The sequence below is a fragment of the Acanthisitta chloris genome, unplaced genomic scaffold (assembly GCF_000695815.1).
Source record: "Acanthisitta chloris isolate BGI_N310 unplaced genomic scaffold, ASM69581v1 scaffold14662, whole genome shotgun sequence".
Taxonomy (NCBI): Eukaryota; Metazoa; Chordata; class Aves; order Passeriformes; family Acanthisittidae; genus Acanthisitta; species Acanthisitta chloris.
The window spans coordinates 8,527-29,759 of NW_008662266.1; the positions used below are offsets into that span (position 1 = coordinate 8,527).

At 39.3% G+C, this 21,233-nt stretch overlaps 1 protein-coding gene across 1 annotated transcript in view; it reads right to left on the bottom strand.

Moving 5' to 3' along the window:
* Positions 1 to 76: 76 nt before the first annotated feature.
* LYRM4 (LYR motif containing 4) overlaps positions 77 to 21,233 on the bottom strand; it is a gene marked incomplete at its 5' end in the record, with an annotated part of 67,159 nt that continues 46,002 nt past the window's right edge. The window contains one exon of the mRNA XM_009070542.1: positions 77 to 139. Coding sequence (XP_009068790.1) covers positions 77 to 139 — 63 coding nt within the window. The remainder of the gene's footprint in view (positions 140 to 21,233) is intronic.

Below are 21,233 nucleotides of genomic sequence, written 5' to 3' on the forward strand. Positions count from 1 at the left end.
TTTATGCATCTGTATGTGGCACTGTAGGATGCTGAAGATGGTCCAGTGTTGCTTCAGGATCAGAGGCTTCTCATAGCTATGTGTTTCCTGGACTCTCAATAACCAGTTTCTGCGTGGAGTAGAGTTGGTCAATAGTAACCTGAAATCAAACCAAAATATCAGAAAGTTGAAACTGGAAAGTAAACAGGTTATAATTTAGGCTTCACAATGGGAAATTAAAAAACCCCCAAGAACTAAGTAGCCCATATATTAAGCTTTTTCATAATTACCCTTCTCTTTCTATAAGAATTTCTTTTTCCCAATAATACTGTTGTCTAGATCTTAAGAAAAATAACCAATACATAAAGTACCTGCATATATAAAATCTTGAAATAATGACATTGAGGAATACTGTTCAAAGTCTCCTATTATAAATTAACATTAAAAGTTACTACAGAGGAAAAGCAAGTAGGTTGTATGTTTAGAAAAATTGAAAGATTAATATAATGAACAATCAAAATATGGATATTTTTATGCTCTTTTGGTGGAGAGCCTAGATATAAATGGCATGGCATGGTATTATTTTCCAGGTCCTTTGGAACCCTAATTTAATTCGCCTTACAAATGGTGAAAACAGTTAAACAGTTGTTAGTTCAGCAGTAACATTTTACACACACTCGAACCACCTCTTCATGAGTTGATATTCAGAACTCCTATATTTGTGCTTTCTGTTTAGTGCAATGAGGAATGAAAATGACAAAAATGCAACAATGATGCTTTGATTTCTCTTGTTCTTTAGTACTTTCTAGTCTGCCCTGTAACATTGGTAAATTGTAGTTGGATGTGCAGTTGGTGGTAGTCACACACAGCTCTTCACTCGGCAACTGAGATGTGGAAGGAAGACGTTTTGTGCAAATAAGGTAATGAAAGCAGAAGAAGACAACATTTCTTATTAAAAGGATGAATTTTGGAGTCTAATTTTTAATATCTATTATGCCCTTTCTTGCCCCTACGTTCTCCCTGAGGCCTGGGTACACAGCAGCTCTGTGTCCTTTCCACACACACAAAGTTAATATATTTAATTATGGAATTAGGACAAAAAAGGCTAGATGCTTAATTACACTAAGCACAATATATTTAGTAGGATTTAATACTGCATAAATTAAGCCTGCCAGCAAGTTGGGCTCTCAAAGTAGTAAAAAATTAGGGAAAAAAGAATTTTCATTTTCCATTTACCATGTTTTGTAGGGCAAAAAAATTCTGGCTGATCTTAAATGAAAATTTCTCATCTATGCCCACACTGACATAACATGTGAATAATATTGCCTTTTAGGAAATGAACTATTTCATCTTGATAAACAGCCTTGTCTGAAACTTGTAATGCATTGATTTTAATCTTGAAATATTTATTACAAGGGAGCATTTATGAGCTGTACCATGTTTTGTAGGGCAAAAAAATTCTGGCTGATCTTAAATGAAAATTTCTCATCTATGCCCACACTGACATAACATGTGAATAATATTGCCTTTTAGGAAATGAACTATTTCATCTTGATAAACAGCCTTGTCTGAAACTTGTAATGCATTGATTTTAATCTTGAAATATTTATTACAAGGGAGCATTTATGAGCTGTTTGTAAAGGAACAGAAGTTCTCCTTGCCAGAAAAATATTCCCTTCTTTTGGCACTGTGAGCTAAGTTAGTACGAGCATATGAACAACTGATTATTTTTTAAATTACTTATGAAGTGTGTTGCATACAGAATATTTAAAACAAAGGCTGTACATGACTGTGGCATGTGTTACCAACAGAAATTTTAAGCTGTCAACAAGTGTTACTTGTCAAAGAGAACTCGCTGCTCTGGGTTATGTGGCAGGCTATACACTTTAGCTGCTGCCTTACCACAAACCATGCTGTAGTACTTAATTTTTGTATACTGTGTTTCGGAGCCCAAAGAATCTTTAATCCTTTCCCACACAGTAGAGCAAATTTAATGGGAGGCTCAGAGGGATTACAAAAATGCTGAAACCTGAATTGCATTTTTTTTTCTCCCCCAGCTGGGGAGATAGATGAGACTGAGTACGTGACTTCTCAGTCAATCATATTCAGCCGGGGCAGATGGCTTTGTAGGAGAAAGGTACGAGCTGCTGTTTGCTGTCCTTGTGCCAACAGGTGATATTATCTACTGCTGCACCTCTTGACTCGAAAGCAATATAAACATAGATTTATGTGTGAGCTGCTTCCTTACTACACCACAGACATGCAGGCATTCCAGCGAGCGCAGAGCCACCAGTGCTGTGCTGTCAGCCTTTGCTGGGCTGCTGCAGCCTGCCTGCTCTGGTGCCTCCCTTCCAGAAACCATGCCATGGCGTTTTAACATGAACTTTGAAACAGAAGGACTTTTTAAAGCCATTAGCCTTGAATTTCTAACGTTATGATCAAGCCTTTCCCATGTGCTTCAGACAAAACAAACAGACCTTCCATTTATAGCTGCTGAAAATTTCACATCTATAAACATCCCCTGCCTCAGCGGAAGGACTACGCTGGTGTTTACACACTGACACTCATTAACCCTCCAAACCAAAACAGCCTTCTGACAGTGTCCTCAACAAGGCCAAGTCTAAAGAAAGCACTTGAGCAGAAAGCGTCACTGTGGATTATTCTCCCAAATTAAAGACTTAAGTGGCTACCTATTGTGTTCTTTCTTCATCATACGTGTTTGTGGCCTGTCATGTCATTTACTCTTTCAGTAGGTGGCTGGAAGCCAGTGCTTAGGCCAGTGCCAGGGTGTTCTCATTAATCACAGGAAGCTTTTGGAGAAAAAGGCTCTACCATTTGCTCAGCAACTTCATCACCCAAAATTTTATTTACCTCTTTAAGGTAACACATTGCAATTGAATTTTGCAGGAAAGAACGTGCAAATAAAGAACCACTCTGTCATCAGGAGAAGACAATCGATAGAAATATAAAAGTTGCTTTTCAGCTCTTTCTGAATTATTCAATGTTTAAATTCTGCCTGCAAAACTATGTACTTTTAGTCTGACAAGTCCAACCCTCAAAACCTGACAATTTGTCCTTGTTCAAAGATTTAGTACAAGTCTATATGGCCAGCTGTCTCTTGTGACCTTGAAAACCTTACTATTTCCTTCCATCTGAATCCAGGAGAAGGCTTAGGGATTTATCAGATGTAAGTGAGACAACAAATGGGGAAAAAAGAAATCCCTGACCAGTGAGGACTGGTCCATCCTGTAACCCAACCATTCTCTGGTTATTAGGTGTTTGTGCGTTCATACGGAAACAGCACTTTTCCTTTGTTGTGGCTGGCAGCAGCAATCACAGGAATAAGTCACTTCATGGAATCTTTCATTGCTATTGGGGAAAAAAGCAAGTAGAGGCTTTCCCCAGATAACAGAGTATCAGAGATGTATATGGGGAGGTGCAGTAAGAGTTAAATTGTAGAATTAAGTAAGAAATCCAAATGTCTTGAGGATACTGAAAGAACATACTACCACCCTAAAAATTCAACAAATCCAGTCAAATTGGCAACTCAGAACTCTGTCCTCTACAATGGTCGATGGTGGCCAGTGCCTGACTCTTAAGGACACTGGTGAGCAAGTTATGTGTAATTTCCATGCCAAACCATGTGACAGATACAACTAGAATGGGACAGTGATAGCCTGGAAGGTAGCCTGAATCCTCGGGGCTGCCTTCCTAACTTGACACAGCCAGCAGAGTAGATCCTGCAGGCCCATTGCCACTGCTTGCAAAATACTACTAGGAGATCTTCAGTTTTTGAAGTTATGTGGCATGTCTTGTGTATTTTTATCCATACAAAGATATTACTTTGCAGCTCAGGGTTGAGCTAGAAGTGACTGCTATTTGTGCAGGGCCAAAAATAAGGCGACCAGGTTTGACAACTTTTTCTGATTTACCTCAGACATTTTAGAGTGCATAGTTCTGCTCTGAAAAGTATGATGGCATCTCTCCTTGACACCTCTGTATGAATTCAAAATTTCTGTCTACTTTAATAATCACAAGATTTTTCATTCCTTAGTTGTGTTGGCTCTGCAGTACAAAGGTGGCCAGGCATCTCTTTTTCCCATGTACTTTACAGAGTTGTAATTGTGTGGTGTATAACCTGTGAGCTCTAACAAATCCTGCTGACCCCGATGATGATGATTTTTCTCACTGTCACTGAACTACTCATCCTTATCTTCCTGTCAAACCTTACCATCTCTGAACTACTAGCTACCTGCTCTGATGAGGTCTCATTGACAAATTTTAAGGTGAATGTCCTAAAATTACTCAGGTAAGTAGCTAGGCAACAGACCTGAGGAAAGGTAATGTCCAAAAGGACATGGCAAAGTACAGCCAAAGGGTACACCCATATGGGTGGATCTGAAGAAGGATGTCCACAGCTTCAGTAAAAAAATGCAAAGTCAAAATGACAAGCAATCTGGCTTAACAGAATGGACACACAAGGAGGAAAGACAATAGGTCTAGACTCTCAAAAGAATCTTAGCAGCTTTCACAGGGTGTGACATACCTTGATCGACATTGCCAGCACATAGAAACATCATCCTCCTAATTGCAATCAGGCTATGTTCTTATGCAAATCAATGCAATAGTAATGGTACTTTGACCATAGCTTTCTACGCTAAGTCATGCAAGAGTCATAGAGAGGAGTTTCTCTCTGACCCTTCTATGTCTCCCCCCATTTGTCACACAAGCAGCAAAATTAACAAACAGTGTTTGTTTATTTAATAAACTCCCTTCATTTAAACATAGTTGTTGAAATAATCTCTAGGGAACAATTTTCTACCTTCAAAGGCAAGCCAACACCTAGGGTTTTTTTTTCACATCACTTTTGGATGGCAGACAAAAGCAGGACTGGCCTAACACTAATACTCACACATACACACACACACACACACATATACACACATTCAATCAGATTGTTTTTTCCTGTTGCACCTGAAATGTTGACAAGTCTATCTCACAGGCACACGGCAGAATCTGAACCAGGAAGAAAAATCCCCGATGACACCGTAGTCATATTGCATATACTGCTGCTAATCTGGGCCTGTAACACCCTATGAAGAACTTGCCCATTCATAATTCTTTGCACTATGATTATAAAATGCTTCTTAAGTGAATGCTGACAGGAACAGAAATGTACAAGACTAATGATTACTTGAAAGAGATGGCAACAGTGCTGCAAGTTGTTTACCTACTGTCTTTCCTGTTGGATGATGCCAACCAATTTGCAATCCTGTTGCAAATGTAAGTGAAATAGTTACTGTTTCTAAGAAGTATTATCTTTTATTTCCCCCATGGCCCAAATTGGATATGCTATACACAGCACACTTTATAATAAACATTTTTCATATTAACTAAGGTCAGTTGAATGTTATATGGGTTTTTTTTAAATTAATGTGGACAGCAATTTTTGAAATTATCCTATATTGCAATAATAAACACATCAGTGTGGTACACAGTAATTAAAAAAACTCAAATGGAACCAAAATCTCTTCAGTAACTTCAGTTCTTTGCCACATGTTCGTGTTGGTATTAAATGCTGCAGCAGCAGCTCTATTTATTTTTACTTAGGAAAGAATGCTGAAAAACTACATTTGGCTTCTTAAATACATAGGTTATTCCAGTTCTTCAGAGTTGGAAGCAATGTGGAAAAACCTGATTTGGGAGACATTTCCCTGGTTTCACTTGATTCCATTTGTCTACACAGAACGAGAAAGGACGTGAAGGAAAGCACAGACCTGAGAAGTTGGAACTACTGTGTCTTTTATTTCTGTCTCTGTTCCACAACTGCTGTTTTCTTTGTTTCTTTGTGCCATAACATCTTCTACAACCACTGGTAGATGAAGCCTTTGAAAAGGCAGGAGATTTTAATTTATAGCTACCATTTGTCTGGCTTTCACTAGGTAAGAAGGTGTGAACTAAAGCAAACCATCTAATAGGTGAGAATTATGTAATTTTGTTAAACCCATATGCACTTTTTAAAAATCTTGGTACATATTCATTTGGCCCGTCAGAAGCAGGATGACATATTTATTTCACACTCTTATTAATTTATTCTGTGGGTCTCCCTGAAGAGACACTCTTCAGTGAAAAGAGCAGAGAATCATATCTGTTCCAGCAATGATTCACCCATAAAATACTGCAAGAATATATATTCATTTGTATTTGTATATGGTGATATAAAATAGCAAGAGATTCTTGTTTTAAAATTTTTTTTTTCTTAGTTGAACCTTTTAAAAAAATTACACAAACATGCTACTGTCCTCACAGACAACATGGTCATGACAGACATGGCCTTTGCTCCTAACAGCTACACACTTGATACAGCTTGAAACAACAACTAAGGGTCCTCAACAGAGAAAGGAAAACATCAGGAATCTTTCAAGTCCCTTCCAACCTGGGCTGTTCTATGATTCTATGAAAGGCAAATCGACCAGATTATGTGGTCCCTTAGTAAAGTCACACTGTTTTGCTTCTCTCATTTCCCACAAGCCGCTTGGATAAAACGGAGTGTGACAAGGAAAATGCAATCTTTAAAGCATGCAGGGCCCAACGGTGGATGGCATGGGCAGCAGCCTGCTGCAAAGGGGATGAAGCATCCCTCTGCTGCTGCAGAGGTGCCCTTACAGTGGGTCATGGGAAAGCAAGCAGTGACTGAATTAGGGCTTAAACAGCCAGGTGAAGGTTTGATACAGCACACATCCAAGGGAGAAGCAGATCTGCAGACATAATACTCTGTGACTGGGTGTGATCTTTGCATGCTTTCAGCATCGTGGCAATCTCCAGGCTCCCACCTTTCCTCTCTTCATACTTGTTACCTGCTAATGTTATTTTGGCATCTTGGCTTTTCTTTCTCATTTGCATAGAAAGCCTCTACCTTGACAGAGCAGCTCAAACTCTTCAGAAAGTAAAACACAGAAGCACCACAGCTTCTAAAGAGTCACTCCCATGTGGGTAAAAAGGAAAAACTTCATAGAGGCTAATCTTTTCTCAACATAGCATGCACAAGAGAAAAATCACTCAGTTAAGATGCTGAAGGAAAGGCATATAAAACATTAGTACTTGAAAATACAGAGACAAAGACCTGGATAACATTGTGCTGAGTGTGGTATAACAGGTAGTCTAGTAATGCTGAGACATTTGGTATGTAAATGCCCAAACCATTCACAGAGGACCCTATGTTTTGTAGCAACTACATAAGCAGAATTCATCAATGCCAGTGCGAGTGCCTGCCTTACTTTTGTCAGTAGTATAATACAACAGCCACTGTCACAAAACACACATTCTGCACTATGTCCACGAAAATACTGTAATGTTTGTGTATCACAGATACACTAACTCCACAATGCACACAAAAACTACACTGTCATTATAAAAGGAAAATATTTCACTCTTTAGTGTCTTCCTGGAGCACTAGTTGCGAGAAATTTTTGGAATGAAACACTGAAGAAAATGTAGGCCTCATAGACAGGTATAAGATTACAAATATGCTTACTGAGGAGTGTGATCAAGCAATTCTGTAGCACTAATAGGCTTTCATACTGTGAACTACTGCAGAACTAAAATGAGCTGCCACAACACTGTGACAACAGTCATAATTTAAAGACCACCTTTTACAGCATTTGTATTTGAAGTCAGATGCCAGAAATGCAATGGACTGAAAGAATCAACTTTAGTCTTATTTCTCGTGAAAACTGGGGAGTTTGGCTGCTGGGATGAGCTGCAAAACAATTACACAAAGAAGTATATGGCATGTTTGTAGGCTAATGTATTTCAGAAAATTATTCACCTGTGCCCCCTTGCCTTTTTTAAAATACATTACATCACCTTCTACATTCCAGAAAATTTCTGCAAAATTTATGATTTTGTCACAAACGACTGGAACTTAGAGAAAGTTCCAGAGCTGGTGAAGAGTCTGGAGCACAAGTCCCACAAGTTGCACCTGAGGGAGCTGGGAGTGTTTAGCCTGGAGAAAAGGAGGCTCAGGAGTGACCTTACCACTCTCTACAGCTACCTGAAAGGAGGTTGTAGCCAGGTGGGGGTCAGTCTCTTCTCCCAGACAACTAGTGACAGGATGAGAGGACATAGCCTCAAGCTGTGCCAGGGGAGGTTTAGATTGGGCATTAGGAATAATTTCTTCACAGAAAGGGTGATGAGACACTGGAATGGACTGCCCAGGGAGGTGGCAGAGTCACCATCCCTGCAGGTGTTTAAGGAAAGACTGGACATGGCACTTAGTGCCATGGTCTAGTTGACATGGTTGGACTTGATGATCTCAGAGGTCTTTTCCGACCTAACTGCTTCTGTGAAATCAAAAGTAGTTTAGGAGAGTGCAGTCTCAGAGTGGTGAGAACAGCTAAAGCAGATGATTCTTCAATTAAGAAAATTCTGTTTCACATGGCAATGCAGATCTCTCTAGAAAATGCATTTGGTTAGGCAGCACAAAAAACCTTGGTCATCCGCTGCCTTTGAAGCCAGTAGCTATTCTGATCCCAGCTGGGCCTGTGCTCAATTCCATTCAAAGTTCATCCCTGTAGTATCTTACACAGCACTGTAGTCACCCATAGACATTTGCTACACCTTCACTTTGATTTTTGTAAGCAAGAAGCTTTCACAGTATCTGTGGCACCAAATGTGTGACTGCACGAACATCTGCAGTAATAACTCCACGAGACAAATAGATAACAAGTACACAACATGTATATGCTTGAGGACTCTCCAGTGGGAGCTGAGATACCTCTTCTTGCAGCATCCTGCACAGTATTTTACAGAAAGTTTATATAGGTAGCAGAAGTACAGAGAGGTATAATTACTCTCAGAGCTCAGACCTTAGATTACCCACTTAAACAAAAGAATGAACTGTAACGATTGGGAAAACTGCAGCAATTAAGACAATCACCTAATACAGAAAGATGAATCAAATAAGGCAAATATTTTTGCTTCCAAGCAGAATATACTTGTGTATGTCTGGTAAGGCAATACAACATTTAACTAAATAAACGTGGATTTGTTGTTTTATTTATTCCAAATCTTATCCAAAACACCAAATATAAAGGAGGAAAGTTCAGGTGACTCAGAATTGTAATACTGCTTAACTTAGCAATTTAAATTTTGTTTTGTTAATGCCTTTTGAGCCAATAGAATGTTTTAAAAAATGCTTTTTTATCTGCTGCTGAAGCTATAGTTTGGGATGTGAAAGGCATTGTGAGCTGCTGAATTTGTAGATGAATGAATGCTAGCCACAGTTTAATTATTTGCTGGCAATGTGTCTGCTTCAAGACTCCAAACTGTCCTTATCAAGATTCCTAGTGCTGGTTACAGGATGGCACCATGTACATTGCATTTTGTAAAACTGACAGGTGCTTTATTGCCACTTTAATGTAACAAGGCCTTTCAGTGTATTAGAAAAAAAAAAAGTCGATCCTGTAACATATACAATTTTCCAAGACATAAGAGACAGAGAAGTTTCATTTTTCCATGTCTTCCAAGAAGGCTAAACCGAAAGATTAAACTTAATTTTATACAAGGAAAAATTTACTTTAGGTTCCAATATATCTTTTTCTCTGCACTGATGCTACCTTGCACATACCTCAGACATGATTACAGGCTGAGCTTTTCTCTGTGCCCATTCAAATTACAAAATTAAATTTGAGAGAGCAGAAATAACAAACTGAATTTATCTTTAGAAAACATAGCTATATTTCCAAAGACAAGTTTTGTATTGGATGTTTTTGATTCAATCTGCATCTTTACCCAAAAAGGAGCACCCCATCTGGGTAATTACTTGCACATTGAGTCCCTACTGCAGTGCTTAGGAAATCTTTAAGTATATCAGGAAAGGAATATATTTTTATTTTTCTGCATTAACAAGACTTTCTTTTTTTTTTGACAAAATTATATCAGATTACTAAACTACAGTCATCTGTTCCTGACAAAATCACAAAGCTAATTTCCTTGTTTATCTCACTTTCTCTGATGGAGGACATCCAAGGATTTCTTTTTTCTTGCTCAGCCATCATTTTTGGTTTAGTATCTCTAAACGCTACACCTGAAAGTGACCCAAGCTTCAGTGAGCATTTTTCTTTTCCCCTCCATTTTTGGAAGAGTTCCAGTCAAAGCCATATAAAAAAAAAAAGCATTACCTGGACTCTCTACATTCTTTAGAAACCTGAGTACAGAGATGATGGGATGAAAGAGCATTGATGTTTTAGGACTGAGGATGGATTTGTTGATTTTCAGTCATGGTTTGTGACTACGAGTTGTCACTTGCCATTCATTTACCATGGACACCCTGAGGTCAATTCTCTGGTTCAGATCAGTTTGCAAACCAACACCCCAGTAAAAAAAAAAACCCATGGCTCTGATCCACTTTATTAAGCAACCTCTGCAGAGCAATGACTACAAATACAGTGAACCACTCTGTCCCTCTTGAAGATACTCCAGGTGAAGGCAGGTAGACTTCTGTCTTCCTACAGCCTGTCCCCCATCCCTACCCCTGCCTCTCAGCACCAAGGCAAACATTGCCTGTAGCACTGCACCAAGCCAAACCCAAGCCCTGCTACTCCAACCTGCCCAAGTTTAGGGTGGTGACCTGCCATTAATCTGCTCTTCAGCCAGAGAACTCACACCCACCCAGTTCCATACACAAATTAGTTAACTTCCCACTGCTCCTCAGCCCAGCCCTTTTTGCAAACATTAAGATGAATTAATGAGGGAGAAAATAATTATTTGCAAACCCTCCAGCTTTTGAGCAGGAGATATCTGTGTTTGTGTGGAGATAGGGTATAGCTTACATTAACTTGTCTAATTGGACTAAACTAAAGCAGCTTTTTCTTTTTTTTTTTTTTTTTTTATTTGGCAAAGATAAATTACTGGGTTTAGCACAGCTGGTAAGAGCAAATTCTGTACAAAGAGTTCTTTTCAGTAGTGTGGGTGGCAAAACACTTTCAGCAACTGGCTTAATTAGTTCTTCCTTCTTTGCAACAGCACAGGACAGTTCAGAGAAGTAAAAAAAAGGAAAAGATGAATTGAAACAGAAGATGTGATATAAAATAATCTTGTTTGTGCTTCTAGTTTTGCCAGTCCTCCCTTATTTAATGTCACACTAAAGGCAGGCTTGCCCTGGTACTTCCCAGAAGAGATAACAATTAGGAGTGGGAGGTTAGCACTTATTCCAAATATAGGCAGGGAGCAGCCTCTGTTCCTCTGCACAGCGCAGAGTGCTCCCCAGCCAAAACACCCCAACCAAACCCAAGCAGCACAGTGATGGAAGCACCACTGCAGCTTTCCCCACGGCAGAGCTACCATACGACTCGTGGGTGGCTTGTTTAGCAAGGACTGGGAAGCCCGAGCTGCTAACGAGTTCCACTCCCCAGTGCAACCTCTCTGACATGGATCATTTATATGACAAAAGACAACGCGGGTGCCAAGTACAATCATTTCAGCTTCACTGCTCCCAGCGTACAGCCCACCAACTGCAGTGTAATAACCCACTGCCACAAACAAGCACCAACTTTAACACACAGACACCTTCCTTTCCATGGGAGCTGGCCCAAAGCACACTCGGGCTCTTCCACCAGTACACACATGGACATGCACATGCTCCACAGCTGTCAGCAAGATACAGCTCCTACCAGATCAAAACTGGGCTTGGCAAGATCCACTTGACCTTCTGAATGTCAGAGAGATAAAAGGGTAAAAGGGCAGGAAGGGCACAGATGTTTGTATTTACCTTATTTATAGGCCATCTAGGAAACTGCTGGACATTTTTTCTAGCTGTGTTGATTTGAATAATGACTCTGAAGCTGTACTTGAGTGAGTTACAAATCTATTAAAAAAACAATCCATAGAGTTACAAGTCATTACCAATGTTTCTTTTTTTCCTAACTAGACTGAAGAAAGGCAGGATTATGAAAAATTTCTCTTAGGAGAAACTGAACGTGAAGGGAAAAAACAAATTAAAACTGAAGAGTATTTTATGAAGATAAACAGAATGACCAATTAATGAGTAAACTCTCTACCTAGCATAAATTAAAAAATGGCAATGAAACTGCAAATAACAGTGTTTACCTGTATCTACAGTTCCTGTTTGGTTTGGGGTTTTTGAAATTATTTTTGCATATGTCCATTTGTTTCTGTTGGCAGCAAATAGAAGACAGAGGGCTACTCCTATAGATAATATTAGTCAGATTGGTTAAAGACAAGAACCAATAAAATTTCTTATAACTGCCTACTGCTCATTTACAGTTTGAACAGTCTGATACGTAGAATAACATTTCTGAATACATATCTCTCCATAATAGATGTTGGAAAGTCTGTGGAATTTTTAGTCTTTGGAAGGTTGCTGATGAATCTTAAACACATGCCAGAGGGATGGGGGGAGAGGGAAGAGGAGGCTATTACGGGGAATAGATTGAACCTAGGAATTTGTCAGTGAACAATCCTGTCAGAAACGATTTCTCATACACTACTTTCCTCTTCCTGTGGCTTGACAGCTTATGTATTTCTTCATTTTCTTTTAATTTATCTGCATAAAAACATTGAAACAAAAAGGGAAACTGGCTGACTATAAACAGAAAACAGTGAAGCTACTGCACACAAGCTACTATGGGGGCATAAATGGAATGCAGAAATTTGTCCTTTATATTTCAGTATTAATCATCTCAGAGTTACTTTTAACAAAAGCAGAGCAAGACTGGCAAGAGATTCAAAACGATTCTTCAATGTATATAATGTATTATGTCCTTTGACATACATATGCATCCAGAAACTATTTTGCTCATTTGCCACCTTGTTTCTTTTGCTATTCAAAAACACTGTATAAACCTTACACAGAAGCCTGTGTACAAAAGAAACCCCCCTCTGGGAAAAAACAGAAAAGTGAACCAGTAGATGGCATTGTGGCACTTCAAAAGACATTCCAGAAAATTCCACTAAAAAACATGCAAGCCTAACTACTGTGTTTAACCACTTACTGCTTAACCAATGCAATATTTTACTCCTGCTCAATGCTACACATGCACATCTGAATAAACAAAACCACATGATGTAATTCCACTGTCATACTAGCCCTGAAACAAATCTTGTCTGCTCTGGTTCCGAAATCCAACTAGCTCTGTATGCTAGATTTACAATCCCCATATTGAAAAGATGGTCCTTTTTGATGACTCATGTCCCACAGGCTGTGGCCATCAAGGATATATCAGAAAAGATGTGATTAGTTGAAAAATATTTACCAAAAAGTAATCATATACAAGATCTTACAAACAATGCAAATGATGCTATTTCCTGCCATACAGAAATTACTGTGGAATAGATACTCCTTAAAAATAAATTTCTGAAGTATATTATGAATATTCTCATTTTCTTTCAATTTAATTGCTGATATGCCCTCACAGCTAGAGATGAGGAGACTGTAGCAACCCACCAGTTTCTCGTGCAACACAGCAGTTGTCTATATTGCTAAACCCACACCAATTTGAAACCATTTTACAGAACTCAATGTACAGAAAAACTCAGGAGTTTAAGAATTATATTCCATACACAAACTTATTTAAACTGAAGTTACACTTGCAATTATCAGTACTTTATCTGCAGTACTTTGTCTGTACTTGCAATTATCAGTACTTTGTCTGCAAGCTACTTTATAGATAAACCTACTTTAGCTTGAGTATCTCTGAGCAGAGGCTTCAAGCAGAGATTTCTGGAGGCTTCTTCCAGTCTGGTATTCTGTGAGGCTTATATATCAATGCTCCTCATGACCTCAGTCTTTAAGAAAAGGTCTAGTTTCACTGTGGCATTCATTTTGTCAGGAATTTCTAAAAATCCTTGTATCATAACAAAAAGCTTTCAGGACAGTGTAATTGAATCTGCCTACCCTAAGAACCTTAATTAAATTCAATAGTGCACTCTAAATGTCCAGTTGTATATATTCCTATTTTTTCCATGTCACTTCTAGAACAAACTAAAGCATTTTAGTTCTCCTGATGGGAGAATTTCAACTTCAAGTCTCCACTGCCTGATAGCCCAGTACTTGGATTAAGAAGCAACTAAAGCTGCATCCACACATTAATAGATAAAATATTTTTGCAAGTTTAGTATCTACAAAAACATGCTCACTTGAACAAAGCTGGGGTTTATGTATGTGAAAACTGTCTTCATTATAAATAGCTTTTAAGAACACAGAATACAAGAAAAATGTTTATTCCATCCTCTATGAAGTTACAAACATTTCTGTGAATGTTTAAATATTAAAAATGGATGCCTCCTTTGTGGAATAGAGGTGGTCAGGTTGGACTGGAGCACCCAGGACAATAGGGAAAACAGTTCCTTTCTCCTATCATGACTTCTTTCTAAGTGATCCCATCTGTAGAGGTAGATGACAAGTGTCACAAACTCCAAAGCATCTAAAAGACAATAGAATGGCATAGGGGAGAACATAAGCACTGATCAACTGGATCAATTTAAGGATCCATCCTTTCCAGTATGTTGACCCCACAATGGGCCACAAGTAGTTCTTCGGGGAAAGGGAGCATGAATATGACACACATGCATACATCCTTCTGCTGAAATACCTCCTCTGCTTCCACTGACCACAACTTTTTGGCCACTTCAGGGCCATGTAACTACAGCCATGACACTATTTTAACAGACTTGATTAATTTGTCTGATCCCTGTTTGAACACATGCACCTGCTGTGGCAATGAGTTTGACCATATAAATGTGCACTTTGAACATCTTTTGAACTCTTGAGCTTGGTGGCTGATCATTTTGCTTAGACTCTGTAAAACACTAAAGCCAGTAAAAAAAAGTCACTCTACTTTTATTTTCCTCAGAAATATTTTTCTTTTGTGAGAGCTTTCAAGTGGTACATTCCTCATGGAAAGATTCCTTCCTTTGTGTATGAATATCCAGATATAGGGAAGGAGGCTAACTTTCAGGAAATACTCAACCAGCTAACATCCATGTGGTCAGGAGCACATGAAGCAGGACTAATAGCTGACACCATTTCTGAACAGGCTGGGAGCACACCTTGACCCCTGCAACTGATCTGACAGTAGAAGCAGAAAAAGATGACCTGACTGACTTACTATCTTACTATCATCAAGGCAGAGTCTTTCAGAGTGCCCAACTGTGTCTAGTGACCAATACAACAGTATTGTATTGGAGTAGACCCCTGGAATAAATACAGTGTGACCTTGTGTGGCTCACAGGGAAAGGACAGCATCCTTTACCATATTACTATGACGCATATTTGTTCTTGTATCCTGTGCAGCTCGGTGCTGGGGACTGACAAGAACCAGAAAGAAGTTGACAATGGGTCACCTGATGCCTTTGCCTTCCAGGAAATTCACATGCAACGTAAGATTGTTACAGGTCTCTCTTGCCTGCATCAACCTGTGATTTGCAGTGGACAACACCTACATGCCAGTGAGACAAGAAATTTGGTTATTTTCTTGTGTTCATCAGTTACCCTCTGCTATCATGAGAATGCTTGATGAGGAAAGCAGCCTGACCCAAGGCAGACACTTGAACTTTTTGTCCTTTGGCATACTCATAAATGTTGATTCTTCTCATGCAGCCAGTGCTTCAACAGAATCAGAGCTGGAGCATATATGGAAAAGGATTTGCACTCTGGTCATGCCAGGGGGTATTTTCTCAACCCATTCAGTGGCATCCAGGGCAGTGGCCAGCCATATCTAAACAAATCAATCTGTATCTAGTATTTGTTTGTTTTAGAGAATGGCAATTATAGCCAACCCCAAACACAAGAGATTTTTTTGAAGATGACTATTGTTTCATCATAATCCACAATGCAAACAATTGGTGCAAATTACTTTTGCAATCTTTTAAAATGGGCTTGGTGTTGATTTACCAGAGCTCAGGCCACTGTCTAACCCAGCACTAGTCAAAGAGGATTTTCTTGGCTACTAAAAAGATGGTGACAACTGTGGTTGTGTCACAGGCTTTCATTGCTCTTCCAGACCAAAATTATATCAGGAAAAAAACCCCCTGCTCTTACTTGCACAGACATAAGGAAGATTTGTGGCAGACTTCACTCTAACATAGCATCTGAAGTGTTCTTCTGCTTATAAGACTGTTAACTATTTGTGAAAGAGCAACTTTCTAAGCCATACACACCTACAACCACAGAGCATCTGGACCAGGCAGGGAGCTCAGTCTTACCATTCCCTCAGGTTGGAGGCTCCCCACTGACAACATCTGTCCAGAAGGAGAAACAGATGGCCAACTTCTCCAGACTTTTCTGCCCGCCTGACCTGATGTTCTTTACACCAGTCACTTGGGCAGGTAAACAATAATAAATAAAATTAATAAGGCTAATAACCTCCCTCCCCAGGCAAATTAAAGAGTTAATTATGTGATAGTACTTCTCAGTCCTAGACATTAGGCTTTATCACTGGGGCTGCCTATGCACTCACTAAAAAAAGCAGACTGGCAGAAAATGCATTATCCTCAAGACACTACATTTGCTAATTTGCTGTACAATTCCAGGGTTAATTGACATTTCTTGCCATTTCTGAAAGCAGTTTGACAGATTTTTCCAGGCACTCCAACACTGCCTACAGCAAATCTATGTGAGGTACAATAATATCTACTGCTCATAAGTAAAAGAAAAAGCACTCAACTCAGCAAGAATTATGTTTTAAAAAATTTAAAAACATCTTACAAACTGGTGCACAGGATCTGCTGTACAAATCAGCATTTATAGACTAATATTTCTCATTTGGTTGCAAGCTCACAATCCAATCAATAGTTATATTAAAATATACCATCAAGGAAATAATACAAAGAAGTGGAGCTAGTCAATTAGGAACTCCTTTAAACTGCAAGCATACAAATCAAATTTAACTAACAAGTTAAAATTTTCTAATCTTGATTTTTGAGCATGTACATTCTTCCCTCCATAAACCCAGTCTTTAACTGCACAATTAGTTACAGGAAAATCCTCTCAAGTGACATTTAAACCATTTTCCTAAACCTAGTAGGCTCTTACAGTTATACTATCTGCACTTGTGCTGGCAGTAACTTCTGAAGCTGCCACCTCACTTTTACAGCAGACTAAAGATATTAAGTTCTCACAAGTTCCTACGGGTACCAGGCAACCACCTACAGAATAAAACCAAATTAAAGGCTTCTCTGGAGGAAAGGCTACAGCTTAAGTGCAAGTCTCTCTGTTAGCCACCAGAGAATCAATTCAGGAGAGGGAAGCTGTAAATGTTTCAACTACGGGGTAAGCTTACATGAGATCTAAGTGATGAGAGAACCATGATCATCAAGCTATGAGACCAACATCATAGGAAAGCAGATTTCCTAAATTCACATGTCCACAAACTGCCATTTTAAAGTTCAGGCAGGACAGACCCGCAAACCACCACAAAATTAGGGAAGGTGTATTCAGAATTGCTGCCAGCTCGCTAGTTCCTTCCCCATGCAGTGGCTAGGCACCTCATCACCTAGCTTTCTTTACTGGCCCTCACACCTCCAGCTCCAGCTTAAACTACCTTTCCATGAGCATAGGGCAAAAGCCATGCAAAGCGATGGTTGCAAACTGAGGCCACTTCTTCCCTGCAGTCACACTGTAGCTTGTCCCAGTGGGTGGTAAATACCTGCCCACCTCTCTCTAGTTTAGATACAAACCCTCTAATATATACATTGGAAGCACCCACCACAGGAGCTTGTGTCTTGCTGTGTTATTCTGTCCCAGCTGATGTTAAGGGACATAAATTCAATCTTTTTCAGTCACAGTGGGACATGCGGAATTGTTAAAGGAAATTGCAAGAGATGAACTAAAACTTGCCTTAATTACTACAGCCTGCCTGAGTCAATATACAAGTGTTACAAAGCTTCCCATGCAAACTGAGGAAGTTAATCTTAGAAACGAGAATGATAAACACTGTGCTTCTACAAAAAAAACGCTGTTCCTTTGAACGTCTGATTAGGTAATAATAATGAAATAAGCATTTTAGGGAGACACTTTCTCAGGAAATACAGTGACAACATGTTTATAATTTTCTGCGGCTTAGATGGTATTCAACGTAATTTCTCCTTAGGTCTCCTGTTCCCACCACCCAGCCAAACTCTGATGCCCTTAGTTCTACAGTGATGCCAGGTTTACTTTCATCAGAAAGTCTATGAAGAACCACAGAACAACTCCTTAAGGCATGGTCTAGTTAAAAAAGCACAGAGGGGATGCAATGTTTGCCTTGGCTCATGTCAGATTAATGAGTTTTCTACTTTATGTTTTCATACCTGAAAAATGAATGAATGTATTTTCAGTCTTTGTCTTACTCTACTTTCCTTAAAGAAAGAGGTGCAGCTCCTGCACATGATACAGCCATGAAGTAACCCTGCCAAAACGGTATCACTCTTACAAAAAAGGATCTTGAGCAGTTTGTTCATACAAGAATCTGATGCAAGAGGAAAGCACAGAGATCACTCTGGATCTAACAGCAGACTCAAGGTTCTTGATTATGTGTTTCTAAGGCAAAAGTCAGTCAAATGCCATAGAATAAAATGGTGGTGTTCAACAGCATCCAGTGTTCCACCTGCACTCACTAGTTTTGTGCTAAGGGAGCTGGGGGAAGGGAAGCTATTTCCTAATGTGACAGCAAATCATCACTTACTGGTCTGTTCAGTAATACCGACTGAGAAGGTCAGAAGCAAACTCTAGTAGGCCACAGCTAATGTAAAAACAAATAAACCAAAACCAATATTAGTCAATGTCAGACAAGAAGAAACCATTGTTTGGAGGGTAAAAAGGTACTGGCAAAAAATTGCCAATAAATTAGAAATTATCCATTATATTCATAAGAGGCAGGAGCTTTCCATCTCTGTCCAAACACAATAAGACTCCTTGAAGTCAGACACTGATTACTGCTAAGTTAAATGACGGGAAAGCAAATGCTATATATGAGTGCCCAGAATTTTAACACACTGCATTTGCTTTTATATCCATAAAGGACTATCTCTACACTGTTAAATGCTGAGAACATCAATTTTTACTTGAACGTGTTTTGCTTCTGCTTTAAAAATATAAGAAAAAGAGTCCCTGGCATAAAGATTTGGTCTCTTTTTGCCAATAATGCTGGTCAATATTACCATGTAAGTTTTTAATGATTCACTACACTGTTTGATTATCCACTCCCCAAACCCACCTTAATTAGGAAAAATATTGATTTTACAATGTTCAGTCCTACAAGCTTAAGAAATACGAGCTGATAAACCTAGTCCTGAATAATAAAAAATTAAACTGATACAGTAATAAAATCGTAACAAAGGGAAAATACCCTCCTGCATCTAAATGGAGTTGCAGTGTAACATTTTAAATAATTTTAGCTTGAATCCTGCTGAGGCAATCATTTATGGAATGCTGCCTTGACAAGTAAGTCACCAAGTGCTCCTTGAGAGGATGTGATTGTACTGTTGCCACAACATGCTGCCTGGTTCAAAATATTCTCCCTGAAGTATAATAGAGTCATAGCAGAAAGCAAATGGTGCCAAAGGTCTAGCTGACAAGCTTTTCCTATCAAGAAGAAAAGCCACCTGGTCCAAATTCAGTTTTTAAAAAGAATGACAGAAAGTGAGTGCTTCTTCATTCAGCTCACAGATACAAAAATCCTGTCGATAATTTTTTTCAGATTTCTATCTTGCAAAAATGAAATTTCTCCTTCTCTTTCATATGAATAGGAAATTCTGAGCATCTTTTCTGTCTTAGAAACCCTAGCATAACTACAGTCAATGGAGATATGTTTAAAATAGCAAAAAGAATGCCTGTCTTCATAACTTTAAGACATAGACCCTGAAGCCTGAATATGTCAATGCTACCTTCTGTTTTAAAGCAGCCATAGCATTGCCAGTAACTCCCAAGATAAAGCTCTAACTATTTAAGCTACAGAACCTTCAGTTCTTTCAAATTCTGCATTTGCACAAGCATATTTGAAATAAAATGTTACCAGCCTTCTATAATAACAGACTAAACTTTCTCATTAAGTGCCCAGAATGATCACAGAGAGGAAGACTCTTGTCACTTCATGAGTTTTGGTAAAAAAATAGGACACATCTCCAACACCATCCCTTTTCCTCCTTTCTTTAAAGGACCAACCTACATCACCAGGTCAGCACTCACAGAAAAGGAGGGAGCAAACGGTTTTATGTAAAAAGAACACATTTTAATCCGTCTTTCCTTGAAAGCAAATGTATCTTTCAGAAAAGATAAAAAGCATGTCTTAGCTGTAAGTAAGTCCTTATGTAAAGAACTAAAGCAAATAACTAAATCCTGGCTAATATTTGACAGTTGCTGCCTTACGGAAACACTGAGGTCTGCAAGGACAGTGGCAGAATGATTAAATGGTAAAACACTATGTCAGCTTTTGAAGAGATTAAAAACCAACAGCCTGTGTAACAGTGACAACAAAAAAGACCAACAGGACAACAGCATGTGGTGGCATCAGCATTACCAGAAATGTTTGTGTGAAAGAGGCTTTAGTTCCTATTTCAGCATCAAAGCAAGCACCTTAATTCTCAAGCATCCCAAGGTGTGGAAGGCAGCAAGACCTACTAAGAAGCAGCCTATTTGACAAATTATGCTTGTCTAAATATCAATGTGGGAACTCTCCCCCCCCCTTTCTTTTGAAAGAGATTTTTGGCACTGCTGGTGTTAGCAGCTGGTTCTGGGTGTTGGGTGACAGAGCATGCTCCCCTTCCTGCTGTTGGAGAGAAGCAACCCTGGGGCCTGGGCACTGCTGCTGGGAGGGAACTCCTGCAGAGCAGCTCCATGCCTGCTGCTCCCCAAAGATAAGGGTTATCAGATGGCACTGCAGGTGCATTGACACATCCAAAATGCTTGTTATGAGTCATATACACAATGCAACACAGCTGGGACTCTAAAAATGGTACCTCAGCAGAGCATACACATATTTCATTCCCACTTGCAAGAACCAAGACTCCAGATTGTGACTCCTTTGCTTCTTCAGAAAAATGCACCACACAGTCAAAACCAAGCAGTGGGGCAGGCTGCAGAGGGTATTAAAACCCTTCTGTACAAGAGATGGTCAAATGAAGTTTTCTCATGGCTGCCCATGACCCTTCAGTCCCACCAATATCAGAAGAGCTGTTCGAAGTCCTGGTGCAAAAGGCAAACTGGGGGCACTGCCAGTAGAAGCACAACCCTGAGCAGACCTGCCCTAAGGCATTTA